General features: G+C 37.8%; 1 protein-coding gene across 1 annotated transcript in view; it reads right to left on the reverse strand.

The window, feature by feature from the left end:
- The window catches only part of LOC127524565 (echinoderm microtubule-associated protein-like 4), a 101,075-nt gene extending 86,759 nt beyond the window's left edge, over window positions 1–14,316 (reverse strand). The window contains exon 1 of the mRNA XM_051916187.1: window positions 14,048–14,316. Coding sequence (XP_051772147.1) covers window positions 14,048–14,072 — 25 coding nt within the window. The 5' untranslated portion in view covers window positions 14,073–14,316. The remainder of the gene's footprint in view (window positions 1–14,047) is intronic.
- Between the last annotated feature and the right edge of the window lie 8,764 nt (window positions 14,317–23,080).

A 23,080-nucleotide genomic window follows, 5' to 3' on the forward strand; every position in this document is an offset into this window, starting at 1 on the left:
CTGAATACTTAATCAAACCATTTCAGACACTGTGAGAAAAGAGCCTATGTGCAATGTATATTAAGAGAAAACTTTTTTTTTACCTTGGATGCATGTAAACCTATTGTAGGAGACCTTAAAAACAAAGTTAAGAACCTTTAAAATATCATATTTGATGTTTCTTTCATCAAATCAGTTTTTTTTTTTGTGGTTTACATCACACAAGTCGACTTTGTTTCGCTTAATTGTGCAGTCCTACCTTGTGTGTGTTTATAGAGGCAGCTGTGCTCAGTATTTCGTGTGTGCATCCGTTTCTGTGCATAGGTGAGTGATTGTGGCCAGCGTGTGGTAAAGGTTAGCATTTCAGGAGAATAGCGTGAGAGGCGTCTGATGGCAGAAAATGACAGGCGCTGCACATTCATGATTTATAGCTGACAAAATGGCTAAAAATAAGTAGCACACCATGGCAGAGAGGGACTGTACCTGTCAGCATGTCACGCAAGAAAACTTAAGAGGACCTCACTTTAAATGCAGTACATTTCCCCATGATTTACTCACCCTCAAGCCATCCTAGGTGTATATGACTTTCTTCTTTTTGATGAATACAATCAGAGTTATATTAATAATCTCCATGATGCTCCTAAGCTTTATAATGGCGGTGAATGGAAACCACCTGTTTGAAACTCAAAAAAGTGCATCCATCTATCATAAACGTACTCCACACAGCTCTGGGGGCCAGACATTCAACTTATGAAGAAAGTGTAAAACTCTCGCAGTTCAAAACACTTACACTACGTCCTTCGCCTTCCCTATTCAACTTACTAAACAAGCGTAACTGACACGGTGCGGTCTGGCAGAAGCTAGTTATTTTACTTTATAACGTGTTAAATATGGATTTTTTTTTACACAAACGCATCACTTCGCTTCAGAAGGACTTTATTAGTACGTTTATGATGGATGGATGCACTTTTTTGAGCTTCAAACAGGTGGTTTCCATTCACTGCCATTATGAAGCCTCAGAGCATCATGGTGATTATTAATATAATTTTGATTGTGTTCATCTGAAAGAAGACAGTCATATACACCTAGGATGGCTTGAGGGTGAGTAAATCATGGGTAATTTTCATTTTAAATTGAACTAATCTTTAAGATCTCCTACAATAGATTTACATGCATCCAAGGCCTCTCGCAACGTCTGAAATTTGGTCTCTCTAAACCCCGCCTTTCTGAGAGCCAACTCTGTTCTGATTGGTCAGATGGCCCAGTCTGTTGTGATTTGTTTCCCACGTACAGCGCGTGTCAGAAACAAAATGTCTAATTGCATATCTGAATTTCAGCTCTAGATCTTTCTCAGCAATTGATGACAGAAATGCACAAGTGACCAACTTGAACTGAGTTACGTATCAGAATGTTTAACTCCTGTTGTGGATGCGCTCTTCACGCTCTGTACTGAAATAAACATTTTCATTTTCGGGTGAACTAACCCTTTAGTGAGGATTAGATACTTTATTAAAAAAACACAAATACATCATATAAACTAATGTTACAGTCTTCTGGTGTACACACACACAATGAGAAGAGGGTGACTGATCTATGAGCTATTGACTTTAGAAGGCAAGCTAATTGAAAAGAGCCTGTGAGCAGATAAGCCGGCACATCTATAGCAGTACATTTGATACTGATCCAGCTCCCGCTGAGCGCACACCTGTCTTCTGTGACACACAGACTCTGAGTATGTGTGTGTATGCGGAGATGGTTTTGTAGAGACAAACAACACTGTAAACAACTATAACTTCTGAAGCAGTACTTGCCAAACTGGCTGTTTATCCTAACACACGTTTCAGTATGCCTCATGGTTTATGGACCATTTATAGAGCCATAACCACATCACACATGATCCAGATGGTTTTCTTCATGACCATGTGTATCTTGAACTCAATATGTCAGTCTAAAAACTTTGACTGAGTTCCATGAATGGAGAAAGGGACTAAAGTGAGCCTGAAACCTCATCCAAGATCTGTGTCCAACCCAACCATTAACATAATCCATCTCAAACCACTTCAGTCTACATGCTGTCCTACTGTACATGTGGATTTAACTCCACCCTGAGATTACAACCCCATCACACACACACACACAAACACACACACACACACACACACACACACACACACTCGTGAGGCATGGCAGCACATCCTGATTAATCCTGATTAAGGTTACAGTACAGCCAACACAAAATCTGGCCCCTTCTGTTCATCAGCACTATCCTCCAGTGCAGCCCATCCTTCGGGAGAAGCAGAGATAAACAGATCTCAAATGAGTTGATTCGACTTGATTCAATTCTCAATTTCATGGCGGCTGCTGGAGCTCCAGGGCCATGTTCAGTAGACTTTCTGTGCATGAGCTTACAGAATAGAGTTGTGAACGTCTTAAACATTCAAAATATATTCACAATGATTTTGATCACAATGATATAATTTAACCAACATAATAAATGTTTTTTATGCATTAAGTGTGTCAAGATAATATTTTATCTAAACTTCAGTAGCAAAAACAGCCTTATATTTGTTATTACTACTTTTCAGTAGTAAAAATACATAGAGCAGAAGAGACTTATTTTAAAAATATTCAAAAATGTTACCAACTCCAAACTTCTGAAAGTTAGTGTAAATTAAATAATTTGTGTAAAAAGTTAATTTAGTGAACAACCATGTAGAAAACATTATAGTTTTCTTCTGAACTAGATTTTTGATGTATTTAGTTCAGTACATTACATTGTGAACATTACATTTGTGAATTCTTCATTGTGACGAATGTATGTTTGGTCGAAAGTGTACTTGCTATGGCTGAAGAAATATAACAAACACATAAAACAAGATATTTTTCATCCATTTTCCTCAATATTCAATATATAATCAAGATAATATATGAAGCTATATTGCCCAGCCGGAAAATGTTGCAATACTGCACATCATTCAACTCACTTATCTGCAGATAAGGGAGGCTGTTGTTGACTAACCATACTACTTCCTGTTTTCCCTGGAGAACCCTAGAGGAAATTCAGCAGAGTATATAGGCAATTAACAGAAATGAAAAAAACATGGATGACAGACAGAAAAAAAAGATAGAGAGAGTGACAAAGTGGGCGTCTGGGAAAAGCTCTCTGTGTCCGTAGTGACATTTATATACAGCAGCCAGCAGCCTTGCAAACAAACACATTATCTTTCTCATGAATCTATATCACAATGGCTTATGAAAACTGCAGAGAACAGACTGCACACATGATACATACGTGTGACATGATTAATGTTATTAGGCGCAATAAGCAAAGTACTCTTGCGCACAGAAAGCCACCTCTCGGACATCACTTGATCCCGATTTCAGTTCTCTTAAGTAGCTTATATGGCCAAATACACACATAATTATGTCAAAATGCCCATCTTGGTGAGTATTCACATAAACACGGTCAGTTATGTCTTAAGTGGATTAAATGGTTGAGAAATAAAGTGTGCGTGTAACAATATATTAGATCCGTGCTGCTCTTAAAGTGACAGCAGCCTAATAAACCTGCTTCCGTCTGTGTGCTTAATGTCAATCAAACAACAAAAGACAAAGAGAAAAATCACTCACTCTTGACTGAATAACTTTTGTAGCTTTAATAAGAATCTGTGTATATTTAATTCATACAGTGAAGATTAAGCAGTGCTTTATTTTTACATTTGATTATTCAATTTCTGTTGTTAAATAAACCTAATGTAGGCCTACCTGAAACCTTGAACCCCCTGGTTTGCACTGACGTTAAAATGCCACTTACTTTTTACACTGCTGTTCACTTTCGGAAGTTGTAGGGATGCATTCTTCTCTTAAAAAAATAGAATATGAAACATGTACAGTATGTTGGTTATGTCATTTTCAGTTTTTAAATATTTAAATATAATCTGAATTTATTTTACACACTTAAAGCATTATCATATCCCATATCGAATATCATATTATTTAACGATTTATCGCATATCGCTATTTTCTTCAATATCGTGCAGCCCTACTGCCAACCAATTTAGTTTACTCAGCAAGGGCCACTTTTGCTCACGTTTGGCTCTTGGTTCGTGTTCTGGATGCAGTGTGCAGCACAAAATAAGAGACATGCATAAATTCTGGAATCTGTGGACATCAGAGTCAGCAGCTCTGCAATTCATCAGGCTTCATCCATCCTCTCCACTCTCACACACACAAATTTCTCCTCTCACTCCAGCTGAAATCTCAACCATTGTTACGAGGGAAGAAGGGAATGAGGAATGCATAAAGTTGGGAGGCAACATTCCACCATCTGGAAGCGTTCGGGCACACGTGCGTCCCTTTCCGGATCTCTCCCTCCCTTTGCTCTGTCTCTGTCTGTCTGTCTGTCTCCAGCTTTTTTTCTTTCAAAGAAGGAATTTTGTAATCTGATTCTCAGCTAGTCTTTCCAAGTGCAACTCAGCAAACACATGCTTTGACGTTAAGAAATGCCATGTGCAATCACAAACGCACAAAACCACATCACAGGTCATTTAGAGTCAAAACAATCAGATACTTCCAAAAGAAACTCTCACATAAAACCCAGTATGAAACATTGCAAATGAACCGTGAGCGCTGCTGGAGACCCGTTCATCCCAAACCAACACAAGTCAAGGTTTTCAGCAATTATGTGGTTTTCACATATCATTACCCCTTTCACAGAGGTTGTATTGTGTTTATTTGGTGGCATTAAAATGTATTTGCATCTAACCCTTTTGGGGTGATCACAAACACTGAGAAAAAATTAGCACACAGAGACACACTGTAATGTTTCCTTGATTCAGAAACCTAAGCCAGCGCACTAATGCATCCAGCTCCAAAAAATAAGTCAACAGTCATTTAGAAGATGCTTTTGTTCAAAGACATTGCAGTGTCCTTTTTTATTTTGGATATGCAATTTTATCGCTGCAGGTCTCTGAATCACGTAGTGGTAGAGTTGTCAAAAGTACAGACTTCGGTACCTATCGGTACTGAAATTTTAAAAATGTGACGCTTTGAGCACTGTTGAGTGGATTCATAAACACCTCTGATTGGACATTGTGTTGACACGCTCATCGATTATGCCTGTGATTGGCTTCAATGATCAACGCGCGGCAGCGCTTGAAAGCACACGGAAGTGTTTGAATTCGAAAGCGTTTTAAAAGCGCGAGCGGGAGCGCTTGTATCTGTGCTCCGGTGTGTGTCTGTGTAAGCGCTTGGTGAAGAGCATCATTGATGACTTTTTACTAAGTTTTTACAGGGTTGATCATTGAAGCCAATCACAGACATATCTGAGGAGCGAGTCAACACAATGGCCAATCAGAGTTGATTATGAATCCACTCAATAGTGCTCAAAGCGTCACATTTTTAAAAAATTGGTACTTTTGACAACTCTACGTAGTGGACATGCTTAGGGCCCTATTTTAACGATCTAAGTGCATGGTCTGAAGCGCAGGTGCACTTAGGACGTGTCCGAATCCTTTTTTGCTAGTTTAATGATGGAAAAAATGGTCTGCGCCCCAGGCGCATGGTCCAAAAGGGTTGTACCTAATCTCTTAATGAGTCATAGGTGTGTTTTGGGCGTAACGTGCAATATAACCAATCAGAGTCTCATCTCTCATTCCCTTTAAAAGCCAGGTGCGCTTGGACCATGGTGGATTCGCTATTTACTTGGCAGAATTTGCAAGCGGAAAGACTGAACGCTTCTCCAGAGAGGAATCCTTTTATTTTTAATATTTGGCATGTTTGTGTGCTGCCAAATATTGTGTGTGTAACAAGCAGAGTGTACACGTGTTGTGCGCCCGCCTATAGGCTCATATTACTAACACGCTCTTTAAATGACAAAAAAGTAACGCGCCATTGACTTTAGACCAGGTTTTTGTTGGTAAATGGTGCCGCCGTTTTCAGTTGCCTCAAAATAGCAACACGCCAACAATGCACCTGAACTTGATTTTGCTATTTCAACAATGATAACTGCGTCAGGCTGAAACTAGCAAATAACACTTGCTTCGCTCCTGGTGTCACAATGCGCCGGGTGTATGATAGGGCCCCTAATGTTTAATTGTAAAAATATGATACATTATATTTCTGGAGCTGGTCAAATGGTCAAAAAATTGTCAAATTTCCCTTTATTATCTTTCATTTAGTTAACAGCAAGTTAACAGCTTGGCCTACTAGCTTAGCATAGCGCTAACTGATTTAGAAAATGATTCGCTAGAACAAGATATCATGACAACTGAAGGGGATTTTGCGACGGTAGAATCTTTGGATAATAAGATGTGATTTTAAAAATTTTCACAAACATTCTGGAGGGGAAAGCATTGGTAACATATCATATTATGAACAAATGAACATTTATGGGGCCATTCAAACAGAATGCATTTTTGTACAGTAGTGAATGAAAATAAAGTAAGGTCTAGAGATGTTTTTTTTAGGGCCCGAGCACTGATGGTGTGAGCACCCTATTGTAATTGCTCAGTCAATTCTTCTTCTTCTCCAAAATGAATCGCATTTCTGAGGGCCTAAACATGCTCGAAAACTCATGAAACTTTGCACACACGTCAGAAGTGGTGAAAATTTACGTCAGATATGGGTTTCAGAATTAGGTGTGGCAAAATGGCTCGATAGCGCCACCTACAAAATTCAAATTAAGTGCCATTCGCGCTACGTTTCACGTACAGGTATGAAATTCGGTAGACACATGTAACAGCCCAATACCTACAAAAAAGTCCCTGGGTGCAAAATCTGAAAACCCAACAGGAAGTCAGATATTTTGAATTTTCTCTGCAAAATATTTGCAGTTTTTGCCATGTCCAAATGTTGTACTTTAACAAACTCCTCCTAGAGCTTTAATCAGATCAAGGTCATATTTGGTCAGTCTAATCTAAAGGCCTTTGTGACGTTAAATTGCGAAGATCTTGACTTTTTACTAAAGGGCGTGTCCGTGGCGGCCTGACAAATTTCGATGTTTCGCCATGAAACAGGAAGTTGTTGTAACTTGGGCATACAATGTCCGATCTGCCCCAAATTCACATGATTCATTAGAGTCCTGACCTGAAGACATCTACAATGCAATATTCAGTTACAGTCATAGCGCCACCTGCGGGCAACAGGAAATGACATGTTTTACACAATAATTCACTCCCAAAAACACATTTAAATATGCCATGATGTACCAAACCTACTAGAAACACGTTAAATCATGCAACACTTGGCTAAGTGCTAATGTTTGCGATTAATGCCACGAAACAGGAAGTTGTTGTAACTCAGGCAAACAATGTCCGATCTGCTCCAAACTTCACATGATTGATAATAGTCTTAGCCTGAAGACATCTACATGGCAATATTCAGTAATTATCAAAGTGGCACCTGTTGGCAGCAGGAAGTGTGGAACGTCGAAATGACTTTGCCATATTTCAACTGTATTTACTCGCTTACATGCATGTCACCCACTATTCACTGTTTTCCTAAAGCCTCCGGGTGGTGGTGGCCCCGGGTGCGAGGGCCCTTTCATCGCTGCTTGCAGCTTTAATTTAGAGATGTTTCTTTTAACTTGAGCACTGTATTTTTTGGAATGCTGCATCATGTGTGAGACATGCGAAGGTCAAACACGTCCGTCTAGCGCATGTTTACATAGAAAAACAATGGAAAAGCAGTGCAGTGGAATGCGTAAATGAATCAAACAATTGGACAAATCCTGACATATTGACATATATATTATGAAGTTTAAAGTTTGCATAAAAACTTTGTTACATCTCTGGACTAACCTATGCTGCATTGCACTAAATCACCAACTCAAACTGAAAATGAATGGCTTCTGGTTTCTTTTTCACTGCAATTCGCTGTAAGTGTGAACTCCTCTGTGGAAAACGCAACGATACTAGTCTTTCTACAGTATCAGTACAAAATACAGAGTCAATTCGGTACCCATTGAACACTGCAGCCAATCACAGACATGCTTGTTGAGCATGCAGACGTAATGGCCAATCAGAGGCATTTAAGTTAGTCAAAATCTGCTCAGTATGCCAGAGTTTTTTCAGCATGAGCTTCTGCATGCTCACGAATCATTGTTATAACAAACAAAGTATGAAGATGACATAAATAAGAGATTCCCTGCACAGACAGATTTTTTGATTATAACAGGAGTTTTCATTCAGTCAGTGAGTTTGCGCTGCGGCTGAACTGAAGAGATATCAGCTTCAGTGATTATAAAGGAAGAATTCTTTGCTCGCTTTCTGTATATAATGCATTCATAATTTGAATGAAAGTTTTATTTTTCATACTGCTAAATACAACACTGCAAAGTTACGGGAGTGACAACCATATTAAAATTTGACATTATGATAACCATAGATCCGTGCATTAAGTCTTAAAGTGTAAGTGCAAAAGACCTGCCACTTGTTCTGTACCTGTAATGTGTTTCTTTGTTTTTCATTTTATTACTAACTTTTCATTTGATCTTTTTAGTGCAATGTTTACTTAATGGAACAATATTTAAAAGCTACATTTACTTATAATTATTAATAGCATTAATAATTAACTAATTTAGTTTATTTAATATTTTTATTTTCAAATAGTTAAATAAAAAAAAATAAAATAGTTACAATAGTTTTTGCTCTGGTATCGAAATTGGTACAGAGAACCGTGACATTTTACTGGTATTGGTATGACTACTGAAATTTTGGTATTGTGACAGCACTAGCCTGCTCAAACCTGCAACAATCTTTTATCCACTCTGTACCAGCCTGGAACAGTGGCGTGAAAAGCTGAATAACCCACACGCGGCCCCACAGAGGCCTTGGATTGAGCAATGGAGGTGGGGAATGCACCTGGCGACGGGAGGAGCGGGGGCGGCTGCTATTTTTATGTTGAGTTTGACAGTTGGGTGGCTGAATGGGAACAGATCAAAAACTGACGCCATCTCAGCACAGTGAAGGCTTGAAGATGCATGCAGGCCTTTAAAAGTGCTGGAGCCATGAGCTAAACCCTATACCTCCATCAGGCACACTGCTTCAGCGTCTTCTACACATCAGCTACAACACATGCACAGGCCTTAAAAGGCAGCACACCACTCACAGGCCAACCTACTGACCTACACTTGGAAAAGCAAATAACTCATGAGGCACAGACGCTCTACAGCACCGACTCTGGTCTGGTGGGTCACGACCCAAAATTGGGATGCAGGTCTGTTCTGATAGGGTAGCGCTAAATCTAATGAAACATGCAAAAAAAATAAACTATATGCATAGTTAACCTAATGCTCAAGTTGTTAGTATAGCAAAATAATTAGGCTAATCAACTTTTAAAACAGAGAAGAAATTTGTCCAATAAAACAAAAATTGGTTACCTATGCAGTTAATAAATATATTTTTATGAACAAAGTATGAATGCATTTTAATGGGTGATTTTAAGGACATTTTTTCTTAGTTTTTGGACAATAAAATGTGTTGTGCTACATATAATCTGGGATCTGAAGGAAAACCAGTTCAGAGACACTGATCTAAAACACAAAGCAGTGCAAATACATGGGTCAGTTATATGATATTAACTATTCATTATGCATTTGGCAGACGCTTTTATCCAAAGCGATTTACAAAAGACAAACAAATTTACAAATGTGTTCATAAATACACACAAAAAAAAGCAATTAATTCATATAGTACCTTGAATATACCTCTTCTATGCTATGTTTTTAATTTCTGTGAAGAAATACATTTTGTTAATTTTTTTCTTGGTATCAAAAGAAAAAAACTCAAAAGATACAAACTTAAGTATTTTGGCATCGACATTTCTAGCTTCACTGTTAATTAATAACATTTTAGAATATTTTGCATGCCAAATTGAAGCCATGTGGTGAACATAATATTTGTAAAATAAATAAAGAAACATGAATTCGAGGTATAAGGAAAATATGTCATTAAATTAAAAACTTTTCTTTAAAATAGTTTAACAACTTTTCCAAAACCAACATTAATGCAAAGTACATTTCTAATAATCTGGCAAATGCGCTTTAAAGTAGTTTTTTTTTTCTTCTTTTCTTATGTCATTGACTCATATCACAGGTGTCATAAGAGGAAATCAGCTCTGCTTTCTATACATGCACAGATCTTTCAAGTGTTGCTTTTCTGTCGTCATTACCAAAACCACATTTTACATTGTCAAATACCACATTTAGATCTTCCAAGAACCAAACGGTTTCTGCACGTCATACTGAAGACTTTGAAAGAGTGGGCTTAATCTGTGCTGTAGCTATGTCTGACGCAGAGACGGAGGTGACAGGCGGATGAGCAGAAGGTCTACGCGTGGCTGATAGTGCGGTCTGTGTCAGGCGGATGTACTTGTGGTGCAAAACTATACTAGATCTGGTTTTATACACACTTAGTGCACTTTTGGGCATGAAACCTTCACCTTTGGCATTAGAAAAGCAGTTTCAGGGAAATCAAAGCCAGTCAAAAAAAAAAAAAAAAAGGGGGGTGGGCAAAACTATGTTTCATCTGATAACTCAATTGAGTATCATAAATTAAATATAGATGATGTGGTTTGATAACAAGTAGCTTATTTAAACACTTAATATTCAACAATATTATTTATCTGACTGCACTGACACTATTGGATGTGAACTGAGCTGAGCTGGATTTCTCCAGTACTGCTTTATAGATGAAATTAACTAATTTAATAACTGATGATCTTTACAATGGAACTGAATCAACACTCAGCAATGACACTATTTTCTTTTAGAGCTGCTGTACAGCCGAAATCAACTCTGTTTGCATCATTGAATCATGTTCCTGTTATCACTGTAAATCTGCTTTGAACCAATCTGTGTTGTATAAAGAGTTATAGAAGTAAAGGTGACTTTACTTAAAGATGATTTGGACTGATGTACAGGGAAAAGAGCAAAAGAGAACTAGAAAACCTTAGGGCTGGATGGGGTTTTTTGCTGAAATAATGTAGGACATTGCACGCACACACACACACACACATACCCACACACACATACCCACACACACACACTGCAGTTCAGCAGCAGTCACATCCAACGTTTCAAACTGCAGCGCAATGTCAATATACACTGCAATTTCATAACAGGTACAATATAATATTTTCCATCATATACACCTGCAGAAAAGTCTGACACTTTTCTCGATGTCACTCACTGGCCTGGTACTTTCTATCGCATCCCTGCCAGACACTGCGACATCACCACGGTAACTCGGAGTAGGACAAATTGAGTGCTCAATCCTCCTCCGAGTGTAACCAAGCAACAGAATCAAGTTATATAATCAGCACTGCATTTCATTGATCAGCTGTTATATGACTGGACATTCAGGCAGCTTCTCTCTCAAAGTCCCACACTGTTGCATTAAAACAAGATGCGCCACGATCAGGAAACAATGTTTTAAATAATAACTGGGATATTTATGTTATTTTAAATGTATATCTTTGTTATTGTGAGTTTTGCAGGTTGTATTTCTGAGATTATTTATGTATTTATTTATGTTTATGAATATATACATATTTTATAAAAAATAAAGTTCAACTTCAGCCATTTTAACTGTTAATTACATTATGTAAAGTTAATAAAATACTAAACAAGTTAATAACATGATTAGATTTTTTATAAATCTGATCATATTAAACATCAAAAATGCTGATAATAAAATATTTTTTAACAAAAATCAAAAATTAAGTATTCAACAATATTTATTTTAATGCAAGTCTTAAAATACTAAAACAAAAATCTATCCAACAGGAAAGGCCTTGTAACATTTTATTACACAAATAGTTTGCTCCAGCACACATGCGAGTGCTTCATAGGGAGCAATAAAGGAAGGTCATGTGATGTCATTCTCTCTGTTAGAGCACATTCAATCCATTATGCAATTAAACCTGTCCCCTGTAGCCATCTGAAAGTCCCCTTTACCTCCAGCAACTCATTTGACACGTCTGACAGACCGACACACACTACATCAACAGATCTGAACACTCACACACAACCCGAGTGAACCCTTCAGAAACACAAGAAATTATTTCCTGCTGCCACTTGCACCTCTGGCACTGACTGTAATCTGACCAAATAATCTGCACTGACAACCACCGAGCACCAAAACCAGTGAACACCAAGATCACACAGCCCACACTGCTGCTCTATTCATGTTATTCTGCCAGATTGTCTGTTTTTCTATACAATAGCTGTTCAATCATGACATCAATTTATAGGGCAACCCAGCTATTGATTCCCTCGTGAATTTCCTGTGGGTTTTTAAGAATTGTTCTTTTTGATTTCTTAGTAAATGAAGGTTTGCGGTTAATATTGCTTTCATGTTTTGTTCTACAATATAAATTATCAACAGTAATCTGTAGTCACTGTTTTTTTTGTAAAAAGTAAGTTGCTAACAAGTTGCTGTTTAAAGCTGCAGTCCGTAAGTTTTGCCTCTTTGTCGCCATCACTGTTCGAAACCTGCAATTGCAGTTATTTGCAGAATTATCATCTTTACGTGGGTTGTGCATCGGCACGGCTCCTCAGCGCGGATGAATCTAATGTTTGCTGTCAGTCACCACATCGGTGTGGATACTGTACTTCAGAATCACAGATTCTACGTCTTGGAAGTATGACCAAAATAAGAATTTTCACCAGAAAATGTCATCTGAACAAGTAAGTAACATGTCTGCCACTTTTGTTCTGATCAACTGAGAAAAAAAGCATTACACTAAATCACGCTGGTGATTAAATCTAACGATCGCTTAGCTCGGATCATGCCAAACCATGCAAGTGATTATTATTGTTATACTTTGTTCTCAAATTGTTCATGTTGACAACATCAGCATTGCGTGTTTATGTGTATTTAGTGTGTATTAGCATTACCTGTACATTTCAATTAGCCACTCCGGAGTCTGAAGTCTTTTGCTTTTGACTACAGGTTGTCACTAATGACTGTCATTTGGACCTTTCTGGATTACAATCCGCCATCAAAATGATAAGTTTAATTATTGCAGCTGCTGTGAGAAAAGGCTATAAATGATCCTCCACCTGCAGCATCCTCACATGATAAAGCCTACTAGCTGCTGGGACTCGTTCTTTATGTAAACAGACGTGACGTAATGACGCAAAGAAAAACGGCAGCATGCTCGAATTTCCCGCTGAAACCTACCAGTACCACCCGAATTCTAAAACATTATTACAAGCTTACCGTTGTGAATCGGGCTAAGGTAAGAATATAGTTTTGAACACTGGCTGGTTATATACTTGCTCAAAAATTGATTTTGGATCATTTTTAACCAAAAAAGTTACGGACTGCAGCTTTAAGAACTACAACAGTTTTCATCAAGCATGTAAACTCACATCTTTGTGGTAGTTAAAGTCCTCCTTATTCAGCAACACTTTTTGTAGACAATTTCATACTCATAGTCTATATATACTGTTAAGAACTTCGCCATTAGTTCGCCATTGAAAATCTAACCCAAGTCGATCAATGTAATATTTGTATACTGGCTTGCAATTGGTCTAAATCCTTGCATTTATTAGCAATTGCATTGTGATTTCAACTTGTGATTGACCTTGTCTTGCTTATTATATAGGCTACATAAACACAGAGCAACATCTTTGCAGCATTACACTGCAAAAGGCGCCACGAGCCAATTATGTGATTCTCTTATTGATACTATTTACACTGAACCTTAGTTGTAAGTTTAACACTATCATATTGCTGCACTGCAAGTAAACACTGTTATTTCCTTCAGGATATGCAAATCTAGGGTACAGCGTGAGCTGTGTGATGTGTTGTATTCAGAGCATTTTCCAATGGCATGTCACGGCAGGGGTTTAACAACGGAAATAAACACCAGGGTAAAGATATACGACCATCGCGCGAATCGTGGTATGAGTGTCTTCTTGACACACTGTAGCGAATGCAGTGTCAGAGGAGCGTGGCGAGTATACAGTGAGACAGAACACACACATTCCACACTTGCGTCTATATTCGCCATGTCTGCAGAAGGCGCATCTATTAATAGTCACCTAGACAAACACACTTACCTAAACTACCGGCGAAACCGTCCATTTCTCGGGTAAATATCCAGGGAGATATTCCTGGAGCGACTGGGGGAATTCGTCCTCTATTTGAGAAGAAAGACACGAGCTCGTGTAATGTCACGCGGGCTCCTCTGGTCTGGATGTGATCCGCTTAAATGCAAGAATAATGGGACGACCGACTGGCGGCTGATTCTCCGTCCGGATAACGCAGCGCTTTTCTGGGGCAGTCGATCACGGCGGCTCCCTGAGCTGCTCCACCACGATCGTTTACACCTCCGGCGGGGGAGGGAGTATAAGGAGCGCTGGGCTTTCGCGTTTCCGACTCCGCCTGCTTTGGCACGGCAAGCTTCCCTTCAGACGCAAAGCAGTACTCGCAGAATGACTGCCCGAGCCCGACTGCGCCACTGTCTGACATTACGGAGCATCTAGTACTCAAGTGCACACTGCTATCCTCTACTTCGTAGAGCGTCAATGGTTTGTTTATGTATTTTTTGTATATTTATGTTTTGCTTGTCCCTTAAAGAGTTCACATGCTGCTCCATGTGTATGCAATCTTAAACATAAAAAACTGCAAATCGGCATAAGGTTTTTTGGACATGGAACCGTGGTGATATCATGTTTTTGTACTGTAGTGTAGTACCGTGGAATACCAACACTTGCAATATGTACTTTGGAGTAGGCTATCATGTAAATAGTGGATAAAACACAGGGTTGTATATTTGAAAGTCCATACTATTTAAAAGATTGAAAATCCCTGGTATACAGTATACAATCGTCATGCTTAAAGATACCCTTATGGAAATTGACTCAAGTAAAGTTAAAGTAGCTCATTAGAAAAATGCATGAAAGCAATATGGCAGCCTAGCTGAGTGGTTGCTGGAGTATGTTAGGATAAGAGTTAAAGGTGCAATATGTAAGATTTTTGCAGTAAAATATCCAAAAACCACTAGGCCAGTGTTATATATTTTGTCCACTTGAGTACCTACAATATCCCAAATGTTTCCAACTATTTGTAAATCGTGAGAAAATTGCAATTTTAACCAAGGCTCCGGGACGTGTGAGGAGTCGCATGTCAATTACGTCATACCTGCATTAACCCTCGGTCTGCCTCGGTTTCCGGTTTTATTTTGTAGAAACCATGGAAACACCAAAGACGCTTTAATATATTACTAATTTTAATAGACAAGGGAACAACTGTTTTGATGTATTTATAGACCGAAAACTAATCATTGCTATATAGCTCAACACGTTAAGTCTTATTGTTTAAATCTAATTTTCTTGATTTTTTTGCGAGTACCATGCTTTACCATGCCTCAGAGAAAAACACTATTTTGTCAAATAGCTAACATAGCATAATCAGATGCAGCTTTATTTTTAGTAACAGTAATACAGCATTTTCTCCATCACACAATACGTTTTAAAATTAATTGCATGCCATTTATCAACACAAGCCATCCAGCATTTATATATTCTAATATCGATCTAGCTTACCGCAGTATGCAACAAGTGTCTCACAGCAGCCACCGAGCGAACGCACAGAGTAACGTTATAACATCATTTTCAACACTCTCAAATGTATCTAATATGATAAACAGAGCTGCGTTACCTCATACTCATGACCGGAAAAGCGGAAGCGGCGCCGGCGACTGTGGCATAATAAAAGTTCCGCTGCTCGTGAGGCGTGTGTTGCGCAATCGCTCCAGCGGCCTCGTTCAGCTCCCACAACACTCGATCCCGCTCTGCTTCATACTACAATAACGTTAATAATCTCATCCATGAACATGATTTCTTCCCGAGTCCTATCCCTATTCTTTTCCACCGTCCGTTGAGGTGAAGACCACATGTCCCAAGATTCCGTGCTCAAACTTGGCATCATCAAGCTACGCCTTTGTTTTGAATAGCCCTCTAGCGACCTCTAGCAGACAGAAATCCTACATACTGCACCTTTAACTTACCAGGATTCTTCACCCCAAAAAAATGACTTCTTTTTTCATTAGGCTACTCATCCTCATGTTGTTGAAAATCTGTTTAAATTTCTTCTTCTTCAGAACACAATTTAATATTGAGTTTAATCTGGGTTTAATGTTAATTAATAAATATATTTTATTATATACATATATTTATTATATTCATTTATATGGAGATTTTTCATAAAACATGTTGAAATTTCATACTTGTGTCTTTTATTAACATTACACAGATTGTTTACAGTAAGTAGAATTATAATGTCATTAGTAGAGAAACTGAAATGCCCAGCTAAACTTTCAGGATCATAGAGTATGACAAAAATCCATTCATGACCATGTACAGTATTTAATTTAGGATAATGGATCTGGGTATTACTGTAGATCTTTGGCAGTACACTAATGCACAAAAACAAAGGAATATACCAATATAAATATTAGCTGTTTACAGTTTTATTCAACTGCACAAAATTTCTGAAACCTGACACTCAAACACCAGAACCACACACCAAATCTGCAAAACCATACACTAATTCTCAGCCTTCGACTCAGTTTTCAATTTCATAAAACACTTTTTGCAAAACACAACACATAGTTCTCTATGTAACACACAAATATCTAACAGGAAGTATCTTGATTTCTTTTTTCAAACACAACCATTGTTTCTGTCCAACTACACATGGTTGATGTATTTCTTTTCTTTCGTACTGTGTAATACTGTATTCACAACCACAAATGCTTACAGTACAAAAATAAATCGTTTGGTTTCAATCTTGCTTTCGTGTTTACCATGAATTTTTCAACATCTCTCTGCCAGTTACTTTCAATCTTGTACAGAAATGTACACAGGAGCTCATGAAAGAAAGCTTTAGGTTTTGAATAACTGTGTGTGTATGATATAAACAAAAATAGAATATTATGGAAAAGTTGTTTGCAACGTAAGACAAATGTTTGCTTTTGAGATGTGTTTGTGATATTTTGAATGCAGTGCTTCATTTTGCAAGAGATGTGAGGTATTTTGCAGTTGGTGTGCAATTCTTTGATTTGTGTGTAAAGTTTTGAAAATGTGTGTAAGCAGTTGAAAAAACTAATATCTCTCACAAAAAAGTACTGTGATGGCATCAGATGGTAATATCATGGTACATATGATATTGTCTGGTTTCTGTACTTTTTGGTACTTTGTTGTATGTGACGTGTGAAGGGTGTAGGTGAGTCTTTTTTTGGAAACACAGTAATAAAAAAGTTGATTCAGATTGTGATTCACGAAATAAATCAAAAATAAAACCGGTTTGACAGATTCAAATCAACTGAACTGATCAAAAGATTCATTCGCAAACTGGATATCGTTATATCCGATCTGCAAACTGCTGTTATTTTTTGCAGACATAACTGCAGTGCGCACTTATAATAAATAGACCATTATCATCCGTTGGGGTGGACGCTAATATAGTTATTGTTATATAAATTTTACATCTTTATAGTTATCGTTCTTGGTGTGAACGGGGCCGTAAGAGTTAAAATGTGGGTAACAATTTATTTCGATAGTCCACTTTAGACATTCCACTAATTATAAGTAACTTTGCAACTACATGTCAACTAGCAGTCATTAGAGTATCAGTAGACTGTCTACTATATCCGATACACTTTATTTTGATGCTGCTCAACAGACGTTCTACTGACTAGAAGTAACTTTGCAACTACATGTTAACCTATTGTACTAACCCTAGCCTAACCCTAACTTATATTTAGAATGGACAATCGGAATAAAGTGTGACCAAAATGTGTTGGGAGAACATCTGCCCCACAGGTGCCCTCTGTTAGTTTTAAGCACACTGTGTTGGTGTTCAGTGCACACTGGACCATTAAGAAAAATGTACACCATGGATTGTTAAACTATTGCAGCGTGGCTGCAAATTCTGCATGCCAAGAAATGTTTCACATGGAGAATTCCAATGATTTAAGAGGGATCTATAAGCTATAAGTGTTTCTAAAGCGGAATGTGGGATTTTCCTCACTGGAGATTCAAATCATTCTATTAAGCGAATACAGAAGGCGCCAGAAACAAGGCTTGGGGCATCGTGTCGTCTGGCTACTCAGCACAGGACCAATTAGAAGAAAACAGAAGAGTGTTTTGGTGAAGCAGAAATACCAAGGTTCAGACTATTGTGTTGGCCAAACAGATGCTCTCTGTGAGTGACTTCTGCTTCTGCTCACTGCTGCAAATATGAGGAGTCATTGTCATAGACTGAGCTGGTGCACTGATTCAGGACAGAGACAAGACTGTCCTCAAGACTGACCCTTGAATCAGCATGGTGGGATCTTCTCTGAGAGATTATCATTGTACGTACGGGAAACAGATCTCGGGCTGAGCTGTATTGTCAGCATTACAGCTTCACGCCGCATGCGCCATCTCCCGATGACTTCCCGGCAGAGTCTGACCTCTCACTCCAGCCAGAAAAAGAGAAAATCAGACAAAGCTCTCTTTATTTTTCACTCCTGAAGGAAGAGGGAGGGAAAGAAGTAAGGACTGGAGAAAATCTTTCTTTTTCTTTGTTTTCTCTCTCTGTATCTGGGCCAGTGAAGAGAATGACACACAGGCCAAAGCTGTGGTCTCTACTGTGCAGTAGCTATTTTTCTTCCACTTTGAAGATGACGAATCACCCAAACTCCAGCCAGTATGCTGGGCATTAATAATTCATCAGATGACTATGGGAGTTTAAGAATATGTTGAGTGTTAAACATTCGCAGTGAGTCATCCCATACATTATGGCTAACTGATGCCGCCTGACATTATTCTCCTTCCAAGTCTCTTTCTGGCAAATTACACAGCTTTCAAATGGCCTGATCCAGATGTGAACAATGCATTGTTTGGCCAACCTAAGCCAGTTTAAATCTCACCTTAACCTTAGCTGGGAATACAAATGAATCCAAGTAAAATTCAATACACATTCCCTGTCAGAGATGATAAATAGAATACTTAACATAATTTAACAGTATACCACTGCAGTACAGAAGCATAAGTTCATGATCCATTCACCAAAAACTCTGCCAGGTGAATGTGTTTGACTTAATGGACTGAAAGTGTGCATTTTTAAATAATTTCTTAATTAAGTTAAATGATAATGTACATTAAATAGTGTACATTAAGAAAAAAAAAAAGACACCAAGTATAATAATATAAAAAAGTAAATTACCTAATTGAAAAAGAAACCACAGCCTAAAGGTCTTCAGCCAATCAGAATCCACTGACTTGCATTCAAGCATTTAAGTGGCTGACGACATGACTGCAGCATGCGATAATAAACAGAATGTTATCTTGCGTTGTTGTGCTATTGTTATCGCTATAGTTATCATTCCTTGTGTGAATGGGCCTTTACAGTTTTTTTCAACTGCTTACACACATTTTCAAAACTTTGCCTCTTTTTTTTTTTTTAAACTTTACACACAAATCAAAGAATTGCACACACAGAATGCAAAATGTCTCTTGCAAAATGAAGCACTGCATTCAAAATATCACAAACACTTTTTTAAAAGCAAACATTTGTCTTACGTTGCAAACACCTTTGCCATAACATTCTATTTTTGGATATATCATATACACACAGTTATTCAAAACTTAAAGCTCTTCTTTCATAAGCTGCGTACATTTCTGTACAAGATTGAAAGTAACTGGCAGAGAGATGCTGAAAAATTCACAGTAAACACGAAAGCAAGATTGAAACCAAACTATTTATTTTTGTACTGTAAGCATTTGTGGTTGTGAATACAGTATTACACAGTACGGAAGAAAAGAAATACATCAACCATGTGTAGAAACAATGGTTGTTTGAACAAGGAAATCAAGATATTTGCTATTAGATTTTTGTGTGTTGTGTTTTGCAAAAAGTGTTTTATGAAATTGAAAAGGATGAGAATTAGTGTTTGGTTTTGCAGATTTGGTGTGTGGCTCTGCTGTTTGAGTGTCAGGTTTCAGAAATTGTGTGACAAGTAAAGATTTTGTGTGTAAGCAGTTGAAAAAAACTGTAAAATCTTCATAGCTTTGGAATGTTTTAGACTTCATTTCACTTCATTTCACTTTCAAAAATAAATTCATGTTTTGTTACTAGATATGCTGTGGTAAATATGAGATTTGACAAGCAGTAACAAAAACTTTTTATGAAATATTAAAAACCAGACATAATAAAAATGAAACATTATCTATCTATTTATTTATTTATAATGGTGCACACGTTTTACTATTTCGTTATCTCGATTTGCTAAATTGTGCTCACGATTTACTATTTCATTCCTTCGATTTGCTAAATTGTGCGCACGTTTTACTATTTCGTTATCTCGATTTGCTAAATCGTGCTCACGATTTACTATTTCGTTCCCTCGATTTGCTAAATCGTGCGCACGTTTTATTATTTTGTTCCTTCGATTTGCTAAATCGTGCTCATGTTTTACTATTTTGTTTCCTCGATTTGCTAAATCGTGCGCACGTTTTACTATTTCGTTATCTCGATTTGCTAAATCGTGCGCACGTTTTACTATTTCGTTCCTTCGATGTGCTAAATTGTGCTCAAATTTTACTATTTCGTTCCTTTGATTTGCTAAATCGTACGCACGTTTTACTATTTCGTTCCCTCAATTTGCTAAATTGTGCGCACGATTTACTATTTTGTTATCTCGATTTTAAAAAATTGTGCGCACGTTTTACTATTTCGTTCCCTCGATTGGGTAAATCGTGCGCACGTTTTACTATTTCGTTATCTCGATTCGCTAAATCGTGCGCACGTTTTACTATTTCGTTATCTCGATTCGCTAAATCGTGCGCACGTTTTACTATTTCGTTATCTCGATTTGCTAAATCGTGCGCACGTTTTACTGTTTCAATCCTTCGATGTGCTAAATCGTGCTCAAATTTTACTATTTCGTTTGTTTGATTTGCTAAATCATACGCACGTTTTACTATTTCGTTCCCTCAATTTGCTAAATCGTGCGCACATTTTACTATTTCGTTCCCTCGATTTGCTAAATCGTGCGCACGATTTACTATTTCGTTCCCTCAATTTGCTGAATCGTGCTCACGTTTTACTATTTTGTTCCCTCGATTTGCTAAATCGTGCACACATTTTACTATTTCATTCCTTCGATTTGCTAAATCATGCGCACGTTTTACTATTTCGTTATCTCGATTTGCTAAATCGTGCACGTTTTACTATTTCGTTATCTCGATTTGCTAAATCGTGCGCATGATTTACTATTTCGTTATCTCGATTTTAAAAAATTTTGCGCACGATTTACTATTTCGTTATCTCGATTTGCTAAATCGTGCCGTTTTACTATTTCGTTATCTCGATTTGCTAAATCGTGCGCATGATTTACTATTTCGTTATCTCGATTTTAAAAATTTTTGCGCACGATTTACTATTTCGTTCCCTCGATTTGCTAAATCGTGCGCACGTTTTACTATTTCGTTCCCTCAATTTGCTAAATCGTGCACACATTTTACTATTTCATTCCTTCGATTTGCTAAATCATGTGCATGTTTTACTATTTCGTTATCTCGATTTGCTAAATCGTGCACGTTTTACTATTTCGTTATCTTGATTTAAAAAAATTGTGCGCACGATTTACTATTTCGTTCCCTTGATTTGTCATTTAAGGGGCCATTTACACATCACCGTTTTCAACTAAAAAACGTAAAGCTTTATGTGTTTTGGTCATTCATTTACACAACAATGGCGTTTTGGTGGCCTGAAAGAGCAAACTTTTGAGAACAGGTTTCAAAGTGCAAGTTTTTAGAAACGATACAGTTATTGCCTCTGTGTAAACTACAAAAACGTGAGTTTGTGAAACAGTGACGTCATGTGCATACGTATTACATGTTCAGTTACATAGTTTTCCTTCACAAAGTGTCATTGCTAACTACTGGCCTGGCAGCAGAATACAGCGTTTTTAGTTGTTTTCACGGATCCGTGTGAACGGGGATCGTTTTGACAATGGTGTCATATACACGAAAAAATGCAAAGGAAAAACTTCTCCGTTTTTAGTTTATCTTTGTCGTGTAAACGCACCCTTAGGTTTCAGAAGGGTGCTCGAGAGTGCCCCCTTTGCAGCCGACATGCGCCCTCGATGTGCACTTTTGTCAAGCTCTGAAGCGGACTTCGACCTGACAGTCAAAGCGACATTACGATCGTGAGGGCTCAGGGTTCCATTTGGGACGGGGCCAATCACGACCCATTTGCCCTGCTGCTTGATGCTGGAAATACACTCAGGCTGCAAAAGTATATTTTTCCACTGATCATAATATATAAAATAATATAAATTATTAAATTATTTTAGCATTATACAAGTATTTCATGACATTTGCTAATAGGCCCTCATTACACATGTAACTAATCACTCTGGACTTGATTTTGTCCATGAAGTATTGATTGGATGGTTGGATGGTTGTGGTTTGCTATTTATTGGTAGATCTCATGTGAGTGACAGGTTGCCCCGCCCTCACGCCAGTAAACACATCATCAGAGAAGAGAAAAGATGTCACTGCCAGAGGTGAAGGGGAAGATATTTTGATTCAAGATTATGAGGCACATGAATTTACAAACAATAAATAAATAAATAAATAATGATGTGCACATATAAATCATTTAAAAAAATAATGCAATATTCCATAAAAAAATAAGAATTGTCCATTTTGATTTCATGGCGACTTTAAATAATTTCCTTTGGAGCTTCGGAGCGTTATGAATCAGGGTGTCGAATCCGCAGTTCGGAGCGCCAAAGTCACGTGATTTCAGCAGTTTGCCGGTTTGACACGCGATCCGAATCATGATTCGACACGCTGATTCATTACGCTCTGAATCTTCCTGAAGCAGTGTTTTGAAATCGGCCATCACTAAATAAGTCGTTATTTTGTTTTTTTTTGGCGCACCAAAAATATTCTCGTCGCTTTATAATATTAATATTGAACCACTGTACTCACATGAACTGATTTAAATATGTTTTTAGTACCTTTATGGATCTTGAGAGAGGAAATGTCATTGCTCCCTATGTAGGCCTCACGGAGCCATCGGATTTAAACAAA

Source organism: Ctenopharyngodon idella, chromosome 13, assembly GCF_019924925.1.
Source record: "Ctenopharyngodon idella isolate HZGC_01 chromosome 13, HZGC01, whole genome shotgun sequence".
In the NCBI taxonomy this organism is placed as follows: domain Eukaryota; kingdom Metazoa; phylum Chordata; class Actinopteri; order Cypriniformes; family Xenocyprididae; genus Ctenopharyngodon; species Ctenopharyngodon idella.